Genomic DNA, 19,570 nt, shown 5'->3' with positions numbered 1-19,570 from the left:
AATACACCGTTATATATAATACATACGTCAGAATTTTATTAGTAAAAATCTAGTGACGCAACCGTAGTTTAGTTACATAAACAAGCTCTTAGGCAGAAATCCAATGCAACATATAAATTCATTAAGGACTTGCTGGTCGCCACAAAATATAAAACAAAAAGGTAAAAAGGAAAATCATCAATTAAAACAAAATCCACATTTATCTCACATTTATTTTTTAAAAAAAGATATTTACCACTTCGCCCTTTTACCCCAATCCTTGGGAGTCCAGTGCAGACACTTGGGGTCTATTCGAATTTTTCTCAGCTCCATCGCTTTATAGTGGTTCTCTATTGTGTCTCTGCACAGAGTTATTATGTACTGTCCTTTGTAATAATTAATTAAGTTTAAGTTTTGTAATGTCGATATTACGTCCTCCTTTTTTATACTTGTCAATTCACATATTTCGCTGAAACAATACATTTACGAAAATTAAAGTCGAAAGTTGTTTGGCAAATGCTTACTTTATGGTTATTTGAGGTTTTTCAAGGTCTCCAATAGGCTTCATGCTTAACAATATCTCTAAAATAGTTTGCGCCCAGTAACTTCTGTACGACAGAAGTCCCAAATCCGATAAGGGTTTCTCCGGCGATCCCGTTTTACCCTCAAACTTCGAGAGTTCGTAACCTGAAAAAAATTCCATTTACACCAATTGTTAAGTCAATTTTTATTGGAACATTATTCTTAGTTGTCATTTAATTTATATTTTGAACCAATTTTGATGAAATTTAAATAAATTCATGTTGCTATGGTTACTACCAACAACAAATTAAAAGTACTTTTTGACGTTTTGAAAGATTTCTATTTACGTTTTTCTTAGTGTAGTATTCAGTTGTTAATGAAAGTTATTCAGTGAAACAATTTCAAAATGTTTATTCATTAAGAGTTAAATAAATTTTAATTTTGGCCCCTTAAGTGTTAGGCCTCTTGTCAACGTCATTTTATAATATTTTGACACCCTGTAACATTAAAATTTTTTGTGTTACTTTTACTTTTTTCACACTAACTACAATAAGAAAAAATGGACACATTTGGTTTCCTTTTCAAAAGGTGCAGCACAGTGTACAAACAAAACTACACCTTATTTGAAGTTAGGTAAGTGATTTTATTAACAAAATATTAGTGAACATGTAATTGAACCCACTTACTAAATTCTATAAGAAGTTTGCCGTATCCTTTCCGTTGATAAGGCGGCATAGTTAAGATACAGGCAACATTGTAGTCTTCCGTGGACTCCTTTTCCTTGGAAAAATACCCCACTATGTGAAATCCGCGATTATCGTGCACCGTCATCACGTAAAACAAGAAGGGATCTGTGTCATAGTACAAAGTTTTATGATCAAGAAATAGTTTGGCCAAGAGACATAGGTTTTGAGCATACACTTTATTTTTTCTGCCATCTATTTCGAAAAACGATATATTATCCTTGCGGTAGATCTCATTGCCCGGCGGATGTTTCAAGTTGCACTTTGCCAGGTGCCTCTCCAAACACTTCCGACTCTTCCTGTACTTCAGGCAGAACTCGCAAATATATATACAGTCCAGTCCGACCATCTCCTGCGGATAGGGCGCAAAGTACCAAGGCTTAATCCTGTGTTTACCCAGCTCGATGAGCTCAATGTTTTTCATCCTGGTCACGATATCGTCGTGGTGGGAGACCATGCTGCCGGACTGCCTGGGACCGGCCGCCGGCTGTGGCTTGGGACCATCCTGCGAGTCTTCGCTCTCCAACGACGGCACCTTGCGTTTCCTGTTGATCCGTTTTTGCAGCGCCGCTTGCAAAACGGCATTGCCGTTGATCTGTTCCACATTGTTGATCGGGCTCGAAGGTCGTGATGTGTTGGTATTGTTGGCTCCAGGTACCATGGGAGTAGCGCATTGTGCTTTCTTCGGTGTCGACACGCCAGTGTTGCTGCCGCCGCCGTCCTTCCTCGGGAACTGGACCTTCCGCGTGTCTAGGTCCTCCTCCGTCACCCATTCATCCAATCTCTTGTTAACTGTGTTTACATTATGGTTAACTGATGTGTCATTGAGTTTTTAGTCTACTTACAGTCTACATAGTGTACATAATATCCTTTTTGGCCACATACTTCTTTAATGCTAATTATCTCAGCCAGGGCTAAAAACAAATATTTAATCATAAATGTTACAAAAACGGTTGTGCACTTACGCCAATCGTTTGTGCCCTTCATCCGCACGGATAAACGACATCCTTCAACCAGAGACGACTGAAATTGAACATTGAAAATATTGTTACAAAATTGATACCGTCTGTTTTAGGTTATGTTTACTGCCACTTGCACTCACCACTGAATCACATATCGTATTATAATCATTTTCCATTTCCACTTTCATCAGGTTGCGCGACTGATAATATTTTTAAAATGTATATAATGTGTATAAAATAGTTTAAAAATTTTCGTAAATAAAAACAAGGAAATGTCAAGCTTAAAACCTACTAAAGAAATGAAATGTGTAGATGGGGTACGAACGCTGAATTTTTAAATTTTTAATTTAATTTAATACTTACCTTTCATTAAATAAAATAATTTGTCGCAAACATGGTTTATGTTGTTCTTATCACGTTGGCCATGGAAAATATGTTGACGTTTTGTTTTTCTAAAAAATATTTTTCTATATTTTATACTTCTATGATCACAAGCATAGAAATAAAAATTCAAATTCTAAAGAAAATTTAATGTATGTAACGTGTTTTAATAAAAAATTACTATTATATTGTGCTATAATTTCAATTATTCTTAAATTTTAATTTGGAAATTGACATTACCGCGAAGAAGTTCGGTCACGTGACATTCAAATCTTGAATAAAATTTGCATTTATATTAAAAAGTTGTTTTAATTTATACTTACAGGACAAAATTTAGTTAATGTTCTATGACACGTCATTTTTTAACAGCCAAGAAATATTTAAATGGTTCAAGCAATATTGCAAACTGTCATTTGCAACCGTCAAAATGACGGTTTATAACTTGAAAATGATTGGTATTTCAGCAACAACAATTGTTGTCTAAAATGAAGATGTCTTTGACTAGAAATATGTGTATGTGAAATGAAGATACTTTTTAAATAGGTGGGACAAAGCAGAAACAGTGATGTCATGATCAATATTAACAACCTGAGGGAGTGCTCTATATTCATCTTTGTCGCACTTGTATAAACCCTGACAGTATGTCTCTTTTTAACAGGTGTTACTCATGTTATTATTAATATTATATTAAATTTTATAATTTATTTGTTTATTTATTATTTTATTAAACGTATAAAATGTATGATGACAAAATTAAAATTGAATTAATTAAAAATCAATAAGTCTGTATGAGAATCAATTTAAGTAAAATATTTTAATTATTATGATAAATTTTATTATTTATTATACCGTAAACTATTATCTCTTGTAATATAATTCATTAATTACTGATGCAATATTTCCACATAAATAAACCTGTGATTCACGCGTGGAAAATAAAAATATTCGTCCGAACTATTACACGTATTTAAATTGCGCCAGTCAAATTCGCGCCATTAGTACTTTCTTCTCCACCAATAAAAATGGGCCTGGGGCATCCAATTAGACGGAATTCCCTCATAATTTTTATTGCGAGTTGTTTTTCTAGTAATTTCCAATTGGCCGGCAAAGTTAAAAAATCGTTCCGACGAAACACGCAGTCGGACATTCAAATTCAAACGTAGGGTTTTTTCCGTCCGTGTGTTTTTTGACGTTCGGGCACATGCGCCGTAACCTAAAATTTCGTTGCAGCCATTTGTTGTTCGCAGATTATCGTCTCAAAAACGTTATTATTCAGGTAACTGGTTTGATATTATCAATCGAATGGGTGGAGGATCGCGTTCAAAGGCCGATCGAGTCGGTCCGGCGACCGATTGGGGTTGCGAGTCATTTAAAAAGTTCAGTTTATTTATATTTTTGAGTGCCACCTAATCTAGCCTGGGGCTCTGTACACACTCGTGCGTGCCCACAACTGTGGTATCTGTTAGGTCCGACAACAAAGACGGTCGTGATGTTGGATGAGTAGCGTCCGTGTCGAAGACAACCAGTTGGATTGACGAATTTCTGGTGTCTATAAATAGTTACCTCCATTTTTGTATGTAATACTCGTTACAACAAACGCTGTAATCTTATATCAGTTGATTGATACATTTAAATCTGCATTCTGTGTTGATTGTCTGTAAGACTTACACTGATTTAATTTTGTCAGGTGGTGCAGCACATAACTTGTCACATTATAATTGCATTTTCAGTGCAAAACATTAAATGTATGTTTTCATTTCCAGTATGACTGATTCAATGAATTTCGGTCCAGATTGGATTCGTAATCTGTCCTCTGAAGGTAACACTTCAGGAGGCACAGGTACAAGATATCAGCTAGCTGATTATCGGTAAGTTAGCTTTGATTTTCATATGACCGTTAGTCCAGATTCCATAATGAATCACAGGTTTTTTAAGTTTGACATATTTCATAACCAAATGTTTCATATTGACAATTGTCATGTATGTGTCAGTAGTGTTGAGTGTTACTTTAATTTTGACCAAAATGTTAATGTTTATTTAATCCTAGATAGGTTTACGTATGTTCATTTTTTATTCAGTTATACAAGTTCATTGTTAAGTGAAGTCTAGTCATATTTCCCACAAGAAAATTGGATACTATATGGATATTCTTTTGCCAACCTGAAATGAGGTAATCCATAATTATTACTGGAATTTGACATCAAAATGAAGAAATAAATTACACTCTAATAAGACAGAATGAGTCATGTGTACCTGGCAAGTATAACAAGAAGATACTATTTATTTATTTTATATATTGTTAAAATTACATAAGTAGTGCCTATAATATATTGCAGTGTATAAATAGTATTCATATCTAACTAATTTATTATCTATCTATTTTAGTAATCATATTAGAAAAATCACGTGCATTTATGTCTTTATTATAATTGTTTAAATAGTTCCTTGACTAAAATATTAAAAGTAAACGTGAAATAAACTTTCAATATTTTATCTTTTATCTCAATATAATTTAAATAAAAACAATAAAATAAAACTTTATGATAAGCATAATTTATTAACAATAAAACAAAAATTTGATTGAATTCAAAATTTTTGTATAAGTGTTTAATTTGTTTCAATTATATATGCACAATAATTAAACATTAATAGTAATTTTTATTGATTCAAATTAAAAATTCATTAGTTAGCATTAATAATTCACAGATTGTCTTATTAATTATAAGGGGTTTCCATAACTTTGGAACAACAAAATAACTGTCACCAAAACAGTTTTACAGATTATAAATATAAACTGTTTTTGGAGAAAGTTATTGAGAGAAATGGTGAAATTGATTTTATCTATTTTTAAATATTTGCCTATTGATCACAGCTTTCAGTATCTGCATTTAATTATATCAAATTAATCTTGTGTCTCCTGGTTTTTTCAGTTTTATAGCATCATAATCGTTTCCAATAGGATTTTTCCAATTAATAGAAATGTGATAAGAATCTTGAATGTTAAACAGATTTTCTACAAAATTTACATAACACGTCATAAAAAATTATCGTGTTATTTAAAACATTTTTAACTTGATTTTTTTTCGTGGTTTAATTGTTTAATAATATTTGCTGTAACTGGTTAAATGAAAAGCGAATACATTATTTTTAATTAGTCAATTGACGGTCTTCACGGATTATGAATCATTAGTTACAGCTGTTTTAAAATAGCTGTCGACTTGTTTCGAATCGCCGAAACAATTTCAATTTGCTCTACAAAAATAAAACAATGTAGTCGCGTTTAAAAAAAGCAATTGCACATGAAAACATTGAATGTTGGTGAACGATATGATTGCGGTAGATACGAACTAACCCCAGATAAATTTGTTTTGCAGATATGGAAGAGAGGAGATGTTGGCGTTGTTCGAACGCTCGAAGAGCATTCGACCTCCGGCCTCATTAATAAATTTTAAATACTTATATTCGGAAGCGACCTTAGAACCATTGACACTCCAAGCACCTACAGAAGAAGAGGTAAACTGGATTAATATTGGTTTTGTTTCGTTATCGTTACTAATTGAATACTCCCCAGCAGAGGACATGGCAAACACGACCGATAAGCATGTCGGGCCGGGGCCGGGGCGGCGGCTCCATGGAAAGGGGTGGCGGCGGCAGGGGACGGGGCCGCGGCGGCTACCAGGGCTACGGTAGCGGCAGATCGGCCACCGGCTACGACGGCGGCTGGGCGGCCGGCCACGTAGGCAACAACGGCAGCGGCGGTGGCGGACCAGGCGCCGCCGAACAGACCGACTGGAGCAGTCCGCGCAAGGAGTTCAACTCGGCGAGGGGCTCTTCGGTGGACAACTGGAGGAGGAACGCGAGGGGCTCCCACGAGGAAGACGACGGATGGAGAAACGTGTCACAGGTATATAAACGATGGTACTCCGAATCCTTTAAATTTCTTGATTTATTATTAAGAATCTTTAAAATTCTTAAGATTTTTTATTTTTGAAAATATACAATTATAATTTATAATTGTAAATTATTTATATTCTTCATTTTTTTGATATACTGTAGAAAAATTTTTTTGAGTTTTTTCTTCTCTCAAAAAGTCTATAAAATATATTAATTTCTTTAATTAATTTTTTAAAAAAATTATTCTACACTTTTTAAAACACTGTTTAATTTAGTAGTTTTTTTTTAAGATTCTTTTTAAATCTTATATCTATCTCCCATTTTTTTAATTAGAAATTTAATATTTTTTAAGAAAAAAATTGTATTCTTAAATTTTTTAAAGCAATATAAGTATTAAGTATTTTATTGTTTTATTCGAAATATTCGACTTTTTTCATATATTTCTATTCTTCCAGTCTTTGTAGTATATATTTCTATTCTTCCAGTCTTTGTACTGTTTAATAATTTTTAAAGATTCTTTTTTCTTCACATATTGTTTATCTATTATATTTAGTTCAACAGATTTTTTTATTCTAAATGTATTCCTTTGTTGAAATTATTTTCCAAAATTTAATTTTTTTTTTATTATTTTTATGGTTAATTTTATACCATATTTCGTAATTAAAAATTAATTTTTGTTATATTAATGTATTTAATATTACGTAGAGAGAGTATTCCAAAAATTTCAAATAAATAAATAACTATGAGAATTTTTTATTATCCTTCAATTCTATTAAAGATTATTCAACTTCTGAACTAATTATACACCAAATGATTTATTATGTGATCAAAGTTGTGAAGAAAATTTATTAAAATAAGTTGGTTCAACTGTACTTTATAGAAAACTTTTATTTAATAAATTTTAAAGTATTTAAAAAGAATTTGTGAAAGAAGAAGTTTAAAGTAGAAAGTTAAAAAAAATAAATATTTCTATATTAAACATAAAAATTAGGGTAAATTGTTATTAATAATTTTTTTACAATGAAGATTTTTGAATAATAGTTAATTATTATTTTTATAAAGATACAGGGCAGAAATCACGACAAATGGGGAAGGTCGACAAGCTGGCGGGGCGAGGGCGACCAGGGCGAAGAGAGGGGCAGCCAACCGCCCGAGAGGGGCGGCCGTGCCAGTTGGGCGCACGACAGCGATCGGTCGCTGGGCGGACCGGGCCGTCGTACGTGGGACAACGACGACCACCTACCCGAATGGGCGACCGAACACCCGACAGAAGGTGGCGGCACGTTCGACGAGCGGGGCGCCTTCCACGGTTCAGACGACGAATCGACGGTAAAATCTTATTTTATTGTCTCCTTCATCTTGAAACATTCACGTGCCATTGTAGTTCGAGAATCGGTCGCCGAACAAACGAGAAATAATGCTGCAGAAGTCCACTTCGCAGCAGCACATTTCCGCCAAAAATCAGCCGCCCTTGTCCTCATCGAAATCGGCCCTGTCTCTCAGCAAACCCCCCGATATGGAACGCAAGAGGGAGGTCCGTTATATCAATTATTTGTGTTAATGTGTTTTATATTGTTTGAATTTGTTAGGGATCGGAAAAGAGGGAGGATTCCAATAAACACGAAAATGGCAGCTTAGAAAAGGACAAGGAAAAGTCGAACCCAAATATTCCAGAAAAACTTGATAAGGAGCCCCCAAGCGAAACAGATAAGTCTGAAGCAAATAATTTGCTACACGAACCGAATTCCATTTTACTTAATAGGTATGGTTTTTAATTAATCAATTTAATAATATTCATATTTAACTTGTTTTATGGCGTAGGGCGGATGATGATCTTGAAAAATTACACGAGGACTTGGTATTGAAACTTGTTGATAACGAGGAACCAATAAAAACTCTACCAACGCCAAACAATTTCGACATAGGAGGTCCGGTGCAACCTCCACCAAACCTGGCACCAATACTCAATGACGAGTGGTTCTATCAGGATCCACAGGTATTTATCAAATCCAATCAACACATAGCCACAATTTAACAAATTATGTCTAGGGTCAAATGCAAGGCCCGTTCACGAACCTCGAGATGGCCGAATGGTTCAAGGCAGGTTACTTCAGTAACCAGTTGAAAATCCGGCGCGCGGTGGACGATCGATTCTTCCTGCTGGGCGAGATCGTGGCGTTGTGCGCCGGCGGTAATCCGTTCACCTGCGGCATACGTTTCCCCGTGCAGAAGAACGACGTCGGACCCGCAATGCCGAAGTTGGTGCCGCCGACGGCCGGCACCGCCTCGGAGGTGGACATGATGCAGCAGTTTCAGTATCTGCAGATGGCGCTTAAGCACGGGCGCGTACCACCGGAGCACTGGGGCCCCGCCGCCCTTTCGATGCAACAGAGGCAGGAGTTGGCGGCGCAGAGGATGCTGATGCAGCAGGTCCGTGTTTGGATTTCGTTTGGGTTGTGTGGCTGTGACGTAAAATATTTGCACTAATTGCTGATTTGTGTAATAATGTTTATGTACAGGGAGAGTTACATTTTTTAGGTAGTTTTTGTATTGGCTGTCGTAACATTTTCATTTATTATCCGATTTTAATCTACTGGAGCTTAAAATGTTTGTAATTGTACAAATTATGACAATTTACTTCCATAGGACAAAAATGAACATGTTTTTCGATTTTCTGCACACCTAAATTACCATAAAAAATGTAATTTATAAGTTGCATGTTGCTGCATATATTTTCACATCACAGATTTTTTGTTTGCACACATCATGATTGTGTGTAGTGTGCGATTTCATTTTATTTTTGTTTTTCATTACAATTTTGATATTTAATACAGCAGGTACCTCAAGAAATGTCATTCATGCAGCAAGCGCCAGCTGCTAATCCATTAATGCATATGTTATCTCAAATGCAACAAGTAAGTAGTTTTGTTAAATTAACATATCTGAAATATGTCGACTTACAAAACTGTAAAACAAAAAGTAATGTAAAATCTTTACATATTACAGCCTTTAAAATGATGAACAGTTTTGTGATAAGGCAAATTTTTTATCAGTTTACCTACTTGTTCCCTTTGTTGGTATTATGGTATAATATTGAGGTGCTGGTTATTTATTTTTTAAAATTGTGCTTTTTGTTGGATATTGTACATTATTAAGTTGTTTATATTCCAAACTTCCAATCTATTTTTGGTTTCGTCTGGACCGTACAATTTAAAAATGAGAATGTTCAATAAGTTCACCCCGCACCTGTGTTTTATCATCCGCAAAACCCCAGCTTGTACCGTTTCACAACCGAACGCCGCCCCGTTTTCCAGGTGAACAAGCTGCAGGGAACGCCGCTGGTCGACAAGCCGCCCGCCACCATCCCGAGTCCGATGGACCCACAATACCAGATGCACATTAATAATCTGATGATGCAGAACCGGTTGCCGGGTGCGGGCGCCGCCGGCCTGGCCAATCACATGGGCGGACCGGGCGGCGTACCCGGCGCTCTCGCGCCCGACGCCCTGCCTGCCGGACTGGGCGGGTTGGGGCCGTCGGGCATGATGCCCATACCCGGCATACCCGGACTGGCCGGCATCGGACTGATGCGACAGAATCCGTCGGTGGATCAGGGGCCACCGGATAACGAGCCGCTGCGTAACTTACTGAAACAGTTGAGTCAGAGCACTGCACCCAATAAGGTGAGATTACTCTCTGTTTGCTGGTTTATTGCAGTAAATCACCCTTTAAAATGGAGTTGTGTCTTTGGCCAGAGTTTTTGAGTTCATTTAACTACTCCAACTTCATGGACACTAAATAAAACAACATTAATTATTACTGGAAGGAAAAACACTGACAATCGCCAAGTTCTCTCATGAGAGAATTGTGAATTGAACACAACAAGTTCATTTTATTACATTCAGACTCTATGAAACCTTTTCTTTCAAACCTCATAATCGACCCCACAAATGTCACTTACCTACCAAAATTTGTTGCTCCTAGATCGACACACTGTGGCACCAGAACCAGTATTCAAACTCGCCTCCTAATCAGTGGCAACAACCGGTGAACAGTGCGCCACAACAATCCCCACACCAACAGCCACCACAAAGTCAGCAGCCTCCCGAGGTGCCGCTGAGCATGTGGGACGCACCGCCACAATCAGTAATCGGGGAGTCCACACCACCACCTCCACAAATGACACAACAGCCACCGGTCGACCAAGGTGAGAAACAGTCGCCTCCGACTAAAGAAACGGCCACCAAAGCGAAAGAAGACCAGAAAGAGCTGAAAAAGAAGAAAGAACAGGAGGAGAAACAGGCCAAAAAAGAGCAAGAGGAGAAACGGAAACAAGAACAAAGAAAACAGGTAAAACTTCAAAAAATTTATACAATTATAACAGTTACTAATTATTTTTTTTAATAGGAGGCTGACAAAAAGGCGGCCGAAGAGAAGAAGCGCAAAGAGGAGGAGCGCATCAAGCGCGAACTAGAGCGTGCGAAACGCGACGCCGAAGAGAAACGACAGCGCGAACTGGAAGAAAAGCGACGTGCCAAGGAGCAGCGCAAGGCGGAAGAGGAGGCACGCAAGCGCACCGAAGAACAGCGTCGTGCCGACGAGGAACGACAGCGCAAGGAGGCACGCGAACAGGAGGAACGTGCCCGCGCCACCGAGAAACGCCTTGCCGCCCAGGAACAAATAAGGCAACAGCAGGCGGCCAAGGCGGCGCCGTGGTCGCAATCGGCGGCCGGACAGGGCATGTCTTTGGCTGACATTCAGAAAGCTGAGAGGGAGAAGAGGGCGCAGGAGGCGGCGCTTCAACTCCAAAGACAACAGATGCAGGTTGGTCCATTTAATATTCGTATAGATTTCTCAAAAAAATTTATAATTTGTAGACGTAAACGTTTGCTATATTCGAAATTTTGTTGTGTTTTAAGCAGGAGCAGCAAATGCAGTTGCAACAGCAGCAGGAAAAGAGTTCCGGCGGGTTAAATCTCAGTTGGGCCAAGAAACCAGTAGAACCCAAAAAAGTGAAATCTCTAGCAGAGATTCAGGCTGAGGAGCAGGAGAAAATGGCTAAGGTAAATAATAATCAAACTGAACTTTACATTAACCTTATGTCATTATTTTTAAAACGTTTCAGCAAGCTGCAGAGGCTCGTTTACAGAAGGAAAAGGAGGCTCCAGTCACCACAAACACCAACAGTATTTGGAATGGTTCCAACTTAAGTTGGGCAAGCACTGCGGCTGCGCAGTCTCAGTGGTCTTCGTCCAACTCAAGTAAGACAGACTTGCACTTAATTATTATTTATATATGATGTGTGTCTTGTAGCAGGAGGATTTTGGGACGACAACAGTCACAAATCACAGCAGCAATCTGCGAACCGACCGTCCAGCATGACTAAGAGCAATACCGTTGTAAACAGCGTCAAAACGCAACAACAAAAGCAGCAGCAGCAGCAAAAACAGCAGCAACCTAAGCAGCAGCAGCAGCAACAGCAGCAACAGAGAAAAGACGATAGCCAAAACGCCAAAACGAATAATAACAATGGACCAAACGACGAGTTCATGAAATGGTGCTACAAATCATTGGCGAATATTGCCACGAATAACGATGTGGACAGTGAGTGTCGTTTGTTTTGAGGTGCCTACAATAAAACTAAAGAGCATTCATTCCGTTTTTAAATTTATTTTTATTGATTTGTCAAACAATTAATAGATGTATTTTATTTAATTTATACACACGTGAACGTTGATTTTCCAGTACCGACGTTCGTGTGCTTCCTACGCGACATCGAGAGCGGCTCCGATGTCCGTGACTACTGCAAGGAGTACCTGGGTGACGGGGCGCCCGCTCAGCAATTCGCTGCCGCGTTCCTTGAACGGCGGAGGGCGCTGGCGGCCGGTAAACGTAATGCCGCCCTGAAGGACGACATGTGTTCGCCGGCGCCGGCGATCACGCCGGGCGGACACCACCACAACCAGGACTTCCAGGAGGTCAAGGTAAGGTAATGGTGTCGCTTCTACTTATTTGCCCCCACTCACAACCCCATCTGCACTAGAAATCTCGCCTCTTTTACATTTCTTTAAATAAGTACTAAGTACTGGTTTAGGGAATGTTAATTTAAATTAACCCTGAGATGTAATATTTGCTTTTTACATTAAGAGGCGAGATGAAGTGTCACGCCTCTGTGGTACGCTTTGCTTTGAGCTAATTTTAAGAACTTTCCAATGATTTTTGAAGAGACTTCAATAAAGGAGCTTTGTTTCTTGAAGTTAATGATTAATCTTGGTGGTTATTTTAACGCTTTTTGCTGCATTATTAACTTTATAATAAATAAATTTAACTAATGTATTATGAACTTTCATTACATAATTTGTAACATGAATCAAGTTACTGTTCAATAAACTCATGTTCAAAAGTTGACTACATTCAAAAAGTATGTAAAAAATATTTTAACCATAACAATTAGTTACTGTGAACTGTTAAAATAATATTAATTTACTATATACAGTATTATAAAGATTATTATAAAATTATTGTTCTATAAGATGTTACATGTTTTTCTGAATTGGGCTGGACATAAATATTGAAAAGGATTTTCAATGATTAAATTTTTATTGTTTAATTTAACATTAATTAACACATTGTATAATATCCTTTTTATTTTATAGTTTTAGTCCAGTTATAGCAATCTGTATTCCTTCAAGCATCTTGAATTGTTCATGTATTTAATATTTTTAGTTAGTTATTATAATTAGTTATGGCCACTATGTATGTAGATACAATCAAGTACAATTAAAGTGGACCCATTTAAATTCATAATAGTTTAATATATCTAACTTTTAAACATGAGTTTATTCCCCCCATAGATTGGTGTTGCATAATACAAAAAATTAACGTATTATAAATCATGGGACAATTATTATAATTTGAATGCGCATTGTCATTTTTGTCAGCCTTACATGCAAACAGACACACATTTATGACGTTTACACGCTTTTTTGCCAGTTTATTAGTTATGGAAGAGTACTAATCATTTTTTCGATATATTAATGCTGTTTCGATCGCAATTCTTTGTTGCAGGGCAAAAACAAGAAAAACAAAAAATCAAAAATGCAAAAAGTCGACTCAAGAATATTAGGATTCAATGTGACTTCTGCTCCAGACCGAATCAATGTGGGTGATAGAGATTATGGTGATAATTCTTAAATAAAAAAAAATAGTTATATGTGTACCAGAATCAGAAATTGTTATAATCGATGTACCTTTAATATATACATATATAATTGTTTTTTTTAATATTTTTTTTTTCAGTTTACTTGGCTTATTTATATGTAATACATTTTATGTTTTACAATTCTACTGTTTAAATATTAGTTTTACATAAAAAACGACTGGTTTGTTTTATTTACACGCTCAATGAGTGATTTTATTTATTTATAAAAACGTTCAAAACTCTGGTCACAGCAAATTAATCTAAGAAACAGAAATACTGTTTTATTAAATATAACACAAAATACTAGTGTTTGAAATTCAATAATTTTAAAATTTGTTTTTTTACAAAATTAGACTATTGCAAAAATTTTCATCGCATCGACTTTAAAAAACAAATTGTAATTCGATGAAACTCAATATTAGAACACTATTTCCTCCATGTGCCACGTCCTCTTCCACCTCGACCTCGGTTGCCACCTCTCGGCCTTCCGCCTGAACGATCTGAAACAATTTTGAGTTTTAAACAAGGTAAAATATTAACGAGAGTGAACTCTTACCGTAACTTTGGAAATTATTACTGAATTTCCCACTGGGTGGGGTGTATAATTTAATGTTTTCGCTGGTTTTATTACGGGGGTGCTTCGTGTTTCCATTGCTGGCATCGAAGGTGATTGGGGTGTGTCGTTTTTGTGCTGTGACCGATTTCTCCACTGTCGCCTGAAAATTTAAAAGGATTATTGTTTACTCAAAAGAGATAATAACAATAACATACCTTCATTTCTGTGACTTCGCCCTTGAACGACAGCGTCACGTTACATTTGTAAACCGGTGGCGTGTAAAACAGATCCTTGATGAGCGTGTTGATGTTGTTCAGAACGGATGGTGCTAGTTTCGCTTTCACCGCGTTCTCGTTCGCCAGCGGCACCTTCGAACCGATGACCGCCTCCAACGATTTCTTGCAGCCCTGCACGCCCCTAGAAAAGTACGTCAGACGTGACCTAAAGTCCTTCAGAACGGACGGATCGGCGGTCAGAAAGTCGGGACACTGACGTGCCAAACGGTGGAACGAGTACAGCAGGCATTCGACTGATGTGAAGTCCAGGTTCGGCATTTCCACGATTTCTGCCGGCGGGGGAGGCATGTAATCCTGCGAAAAATATCAATATTAAACGTCCAATTTATTTATATTCAAATGGAAAATAAAATGTTTTAAATAATTAAATAAAGTTTATCAATATTTATCCACCTACTTATGCTTAAAAACTTTTTACACATAACTATTTACTTTATCACAGATAAAACACTTTTGATAACACAGTTTAATTTTTAATATATATTACCTTAAGTTTGTCAAAAATTTGTACAACATGCAGAGAAGGATTTTCCAATTTCCCACAATGGAAACTTAACTCGGCTAGTTGCCTTAATAATCTAATCTTGATAGCTTCTCCATCATTAACTTTGATGATGTTGTTGAGCTGTGGCAAAATCTGGTCACAGTAATAAATCAGAAACTTGTCTGAATGTACACTGGCATTGAAAAAGGGTAAAACACTTTCTACACATAAAATCACTCTGGCAGTATCATTGCTCTCTTCATCCAGTGGATCAAAGTCTTTGTCAAGTTCTGCCTTATCTGCCACCAGATTCACCACTTCATAAGTACCTTGGACAGTTTTGCCACACTTTGATGTCTTCAAATAAGACATCAGAACACTAAACTCTGTGGGACTAGACTCCTACAAAAGTGCAAACATTAATAAACAATCCGTATATGTTGGCATTGAATTAACTAACCAGAATAGATTTTTTGCTTTCCTCAATGAGAACTTCCTCAAGTTCCTGTGACATTTTCTCAGGAATCTTGATCAGTTTCTGGAAAAGGAAAGAGATACACTTTTCCCTCAAGTTGTAGTCCGTTGTGGAGTGCATAGAATTAAAAATAATTTTTGTCACAAGCAGGGGATCTTGTTTGTACACTTGTACTAAACAGTTACAGGCCACAGCATAATCCTGGTCTTCTAGTTGCAATAACTGTGCAAGAATGTCTGCAATCTTTGACAGATGTTCTTTGGAGTCTTTGCTGATGATGGGCAGTTGTTTCATAGCACAAATTCTGATCTAAAATAAAATATTAAATTAAAACATAACTGATTGGTGGTTTTAAAACACTTACCTGACTGTTATCATCCTCACACAAGTCCAAAACGGCGTTCAAAGCCTTATCTTGTAAACTGGGAAAGTGTTTGAAAAATTTTGAAATTATTTGGGCCGCCAGTTGCTTTTCCTTGTCACCGCACTTAGTGCCCTCGATACACGAAACATAGTGATCGCTTAGCTGAAACCCAAACGGCTAAGTCACAAAAACCAATACAAAACTATAAATGAACACAAACCTGGGAGACGTCTTTTGCTTCCGCCAATTTACCGTACTTCTCGTACAGATCTGCCAGTTTGTCCGTCATGTTCACAGTCAAAATAATAATGCGGGCCGGAACAGAAAATCTAAATCATAAATGAACGATTTCTGGGCAATTATACGCGGAAAAATAAAACCGGTACAACTTAAGTCAAACGCGTGCAATGGCCATGTTTAACGAACGGCAAGCAGGGTAGCCACCTTATCGGCACGAATTGTTTGGCTCAACTTTTGATTAATAGATGTCGCCAGTTACTATTTAAAAAGTGTACTGCCCCATAAAATTTTACACAATCTTTTAAAACTGGTTGGTTAGGCAATCTCAGTTAACTATGTGTATTGTCACTTGCATACTTAATTTGTTCCAAAATTATATAATTAAACTTGCACAAATAATAATTAATATTATTATTTTTATATTCATGTTACTAATAAATATAGCGCCAAATGTATTTTTTTAGTTAAATTTTTATAAATAATTACAATGGTGGCCAGAAAAATAGCACAATATTTAAAATTAAATATTTAAGATATTTAATTCAAATTTTGTGATTTTATTATAAAAAATAAATTTCAATATATATTTTTTATACCATACCTCTTATAAATATTACTTTAAACATATTAATCTGATTTGGTTGACAATTATTTAACAATATTCTTAATAATAAGAATTCTTGTAGGATTTGTATTATATTACAGAATGTATGAATGTTAAATTAAAAAATCCACTCAATTCAGAAGAATATAATAGTTTTATTATACAGTGTAAAATAACATAGTAAATTAATATTACTATTTTGTTGGTATATTTTTAATTTAATAAATTTTAGCATCTTTCACAGTTTTTCATTCCTTCATATTCCTTCTCTTCATAGCCAGTTTCATAAAACCCATTATTAAAATTAGCAGCAATAGCTTAATCACCCTTAACCAAACCAAAGAAACGACCTGGAAACCCGTTAGCACCCACTCCCGACATAAGCGGGCCCCAAGATCAAATTTCCCAATCGTTTTGCCAGAGCGACAAGAGACAAATCTCGACCGCGAAATCGCCACAGTAACATTTGTCGGTCCATGAATCATATCGGGGATATAGCGCGATTTTCGTCGCTTGAAATGCGTCCCCGAGGGTCGCTTAACGTCGCCGGGACCCCGCTTGATTTATACACCGTAGGCGGTAGACGTCCCCCCGAGATTTCATATCGTGTCGATGCGCCGCGTCCGGAATATTTTTGTGGCGGCGTCGATCCGGTGGGACGCCCCCTTTAATGACCGACGATTTGTTTTTAACTGTCCTCTTGATTATTTGAATTATGTCAGTAATTTTTGTGCCTTGTTCACCCATGTTTCTTTTCCTCAATTACTTGTGATTTATTTTGGAGACTTTCTAGAAGGAAGTACCATTGAACTGTTGAAAATTGTATATAACATTCGTATATAAATAAATAATAATTTAATCAATTATTATCAGTTTTGATCGTTCCGACCTGATACTCTTCATCGTGCCTATCGACAACGAAAATAGTTGCGGCATCATTTTCATACCTTTGTCGGCATTTTTTTCCTAATTCGGGCCAAAACCATTTTTTATTTGCCCTTTATCTATCGTTATCTCTCGTTTTTTTTAGTATTCTAACTTTGTGACGTCGCCCAGGTTCGTCTTTATCAGGTGTTTATTGCCTGATTTACAACACGTGCCATATTTGTCTGAGGTTCAGGGTAAAAACCTTCCGATTCACTTCACAAAGAAAAATCATCACTCTGTGTGTCCCCATTGTCAATTGTTTTAGCCAAAAATTCAACGTTAACAATAGTGTGGCTGGACAAAGTATGGATTAATACTGTCGTAAATCATGCAACACAAATAGTACGTGCATAAAGTTTTTAGAGAGCATAAAATAATGATGACGTAATAGACTTCGTCTGGACCACATATTAAAGATTGTTGCTGGCCATCATCAATCTTTGACGGGAGTAATTAGCGAGAAAATGCATCTAAAAACCATCAAATGCGCCACTAAAAAACAATTTTGACGCGCCTCAAATGCATTAAATCAGGTAAAAAGTCTTTTCGGTTTTTTGTCGTCGTAAACTTAATCACTACTAAAGTTTTATGTCTCAATACCCGAATGCTTTATAATTGTTTTATTAATACTAAAACGGCACTTTTTATGTTCTAGTGTCGATGGCAAAATGTCATTTAAAATTTTTATTTTATTGCACCAAAGGCAAACACGTGAGTGCTCGTTTCAAGGATTAATCACGATTTAGTCAAATTTTGTTAATATAATTAATAACGGAAACGTCGATTGTTCTGTTTCTGTTACGATTATTTAAATTTGGCACGGATGTTTAAACCTAGTGAAATTAGGGCTTAATAAAATATTTAAGTATATTAAACGGGATTATCCTTGTTCAAATACCTGGTCTACAATTCAATATAATTATTATAATTTATTAAAATATTTACAGATTTACTTAGGATTGGATTATTCTAAGAAATCTGGATTTTCTATTTAAATTTATAATTTTTCATTAGTTCATTTTTTGCTTTAAGGGATATTTTTAATATCATACCATACCTTACCATAAAATTTATTAGATTTTTCAAGTTAATGTATAAAGATCTATTTTTATCAATTAATTTCTTATTAAATAATCAATTATAAAATTTGTAATTTATAACTTATCATAAAAAACAAACCCCAAAATGAATTTTTAACCCAATTACAAATTAAATTAACTTCTAAAAACTTTATAGTAAAAATTTTTATCGTTGAAAAATTTATGTAAAAATTTTTTTTTCAATTAAAAAAAAAATTGTTCAATTTTAATACTAATTATAAATTTATAGAATGGTTAAAAAATGAGGAAGTAGACATTGTTTCAATTTATGATTGAAATTAATAACAAATAATTACAAATTTACAAAAATCAAAAATGCACTAAATACTTAATTTTTTATGCTAAGAAATTAAAATTTTATATTTATTGAAAATTTTTTTATCAAAAAATTGATTAAAGAAAGTACTTCATAAACAATTTTGAATTATGGTATACACTTAATATTATATTATTCTACTAATTAGTTGTTTTTTTTATTCAATAAATACTTAATAATTATTATAAAATTAAATATTTATAACTTTTCATGGAAAAAATTAAAATAAATAAAAATAAAATTGTTGTACGATGTACATTTAATATTACATTATTGGTAGAATTAATTGTTTTTTTTGTACAATAAATATTTAATAATTTAATTATATATTAATTATAAAATTAATATTTTATTTTTCATATAAAATCAAATTCAAATGGAAAAAATTTAAAATATTTTATAAAAATTTTTGTACATTTTGATACATATATAATATCATATAAAACATTTTTAATAAATTCAAATTAAACAATTTTAAAATATTTTAAAAATAATTTTTCTAAAATTAAATTATATATACTACTAT

The 19,570-nt window shown here is 35.3% G+C and overlaps 3 protein-coding genes across 10 annotated transcripts; 1 reads left to right on the top strand and 2 right to left on the bottom strand.

Annotated features, from left to right (window-relative positions):
- Positions 1-194: 194 nt before the first annotated feature.
- On the bottom strand, positions 195-2,504 carry LOC109599926 (histone acetyltransferase Tip60). Its single transcript, XM_020015984.2, has 6 exons — positions 2,347-2,504; positions 2,210-2,267; positions 2,090-2,158; positions 1,188-2,036; positions 504-666; positions 195-448 (listed from the first exon to the last, which is right to left on the bottom strand). Exons 1-6 carry the CDS (start codon positions 2,392-2,394, stop codon positions 232-234), a joined length of 1,404 nt encoding a protein of 467 aa, XP_019871543.1. The 5' UTR covers positions 2,395-2,504; the 3' UTR covers positions 195-231.
- On the top strand, positions 996-13,860 carry LOC109599925 (GRB10-interacting GYF protein 2). Of its 8 annotated transcripts, none has more exons than XM_020015980.2 (18): positions 996-1,134; positions 4,351-4,455; positions 5,962-6,100; positions 6,159-6,491; positions 7,544-7,810; positions 7,866-8,015; positions 8,071-8,243; positions 8,303-8,477; positions 8,531-8,911; positions 9,316-9,396; positions 9,796-10,164; positions 10,466-10,831; positions 10,889-11,305; positions 11,401-11,544; positions 11,607-11,742; positions 11,795-12,085; positions 12,227-12,470; positions 13,550-13,860. In XM_020015980.2, the coding sequence occupies exons 1-18, from the start codon at positions 1,061-1,063 to the stop codon at positions 13,605-13,607; spliced, it is 3,903 nt and encodes a 1,300-aa protein (XP_019871539.2). In that variant the 5' UTR covers positions 996-1,060; the 3' UTR covers positions 13,608-13,860. The 8 variants fall into 8 exon arrangements, with proteins under 8 accessions (XP_019871539.2, XP_019871535.2, XP_019871538.2 ...); XM_020015976.2 differs by having other exon boundaries at positions 997-1,134; positions 6,162-6,491; positions 12,227-12,465; XM_020015979.2 differs by having other exon boundaries at positions 997-1,134; positions 9,319-9,396; positions 12,227-12,465.
- Positions 13,861-13,937: 77 nt separating this feature from the next.
- On the bottom strand, positions 13,938-16,265 carry LOC109599918 (apoptosis inhibitor 5). Its single transcript, XM_049970238.1, has 7 exons — positions 16,078-16,265; positions 15,858-16,019; positions 15,479-15,802; positions 15,022-15,420; positions 14,454-14,828; positions 14,239-14,398; positions 13,938-14,182 (listed from the first exon to the last, which is right to left on the bottom strand). Exons 1-7 carry the CDS (start codon positions 16,144-16,146, stop codon positions 14,109-14,111), a joined length of 1,563 nt encoding a protein of 520 aa, XP_049826195.1. The 5' UTR covers positions 16,147-16,265; the 3' UTR covers positions 13,938-14,108.
- Positions 16,266-19,570: the final 3,305 nt, after the last annotated feature.

Source organism: Aethina tumida, chromosome 7 (genome assembly GCF_024364675.1).
Source record: "Aethina tumida isolate Nest 87 chromosome 7, icAetTumi1.1, whole genome shotgun sequence".
NCBI lineage: Eukaryota > Metazoa > Arthropoda > Insecta > Coleoptera > Nitidulidae > Aethina > Aethina tumida.
Note: the sequence above shows the minus strand (reverse complement) of the source record. Positions and strands in the feature narration are given on the sequence as shown.

What these genes read in the sequence shown, in the direction of transcription:
- LOC109599925 (XM_020015975.2), top strand. Translation starts at nt 1,061, where the DNA reads ATGGACACATTTGGTTTCCTTTTCAAAAGGTGCAGCACAGTGTACAAA. An exon ending in TGTTATCTCAAATGCAACAA is followed by an intron (nt 9,397 to 9,795) that starts GTAAGTAGTTTT and finishes CCCGTTTTCCAG; the next exon opens with GTGAACAAGCTGCAGGGAAC. An exon ending in AGGACTTCCAGGAGGTCAAG is followed by an intron (nt 12,466 to 13,549) that starts GTAAGGTAATGG and finishes TCTTTGTTGCAG; the next exon opens with GGCAAAAACAAGAAAAACAA.
- LOC109599926 (XM_020015984.2), bottom strand. Translation starts at nt 2,394, where the DNA reads ATGAAAGTGGAAATGGAAAATGATTATAATACGATATGTGATTCAGTG. An exon ending in TTATGTACACTATGTAGACT is followed by an intron (nt 2,037 to 2,089) that starts GTAAGTAGACTA and finishes ATGTAAACACAG; the next exon opens with TTAACAAGAGATTGGATGAA. An exon ending in CAAACTTCTTATAGAATTTA is followed by an intron (nt 667 to 1,187) that starts GTAAGTGGGTTC and finishes AATTTTTTTCAG; the next exon opens with GTTACGAACTCTCGAAGTTT.
- LOC109599918 (XM_049970238.1), bottom strand. Translation starts at nt 16,146, where the DNA reads ATGACGGACAAACTGGCAGATCTGTACGAGAAGTACGGTAAATTGGCG. An exon ending in AAGCAAAAGACGTCTCCCAG is followed by an intron (nt 16,020 to 16,077) that starts GTTTGTGTTCAT and finishes TTTGGGTTTCAG; the next exon opens with CTAAGCGATCACTATGTTTC. An exon ending in AAATTTTTGACAAACTTAAG is followed by an intron (nt 14,829 to 15,021) that starts GTAATATATATT and finishes TATTTTTCGCAG; the next exon opens with GATTACATGCCTCCCCCGCC.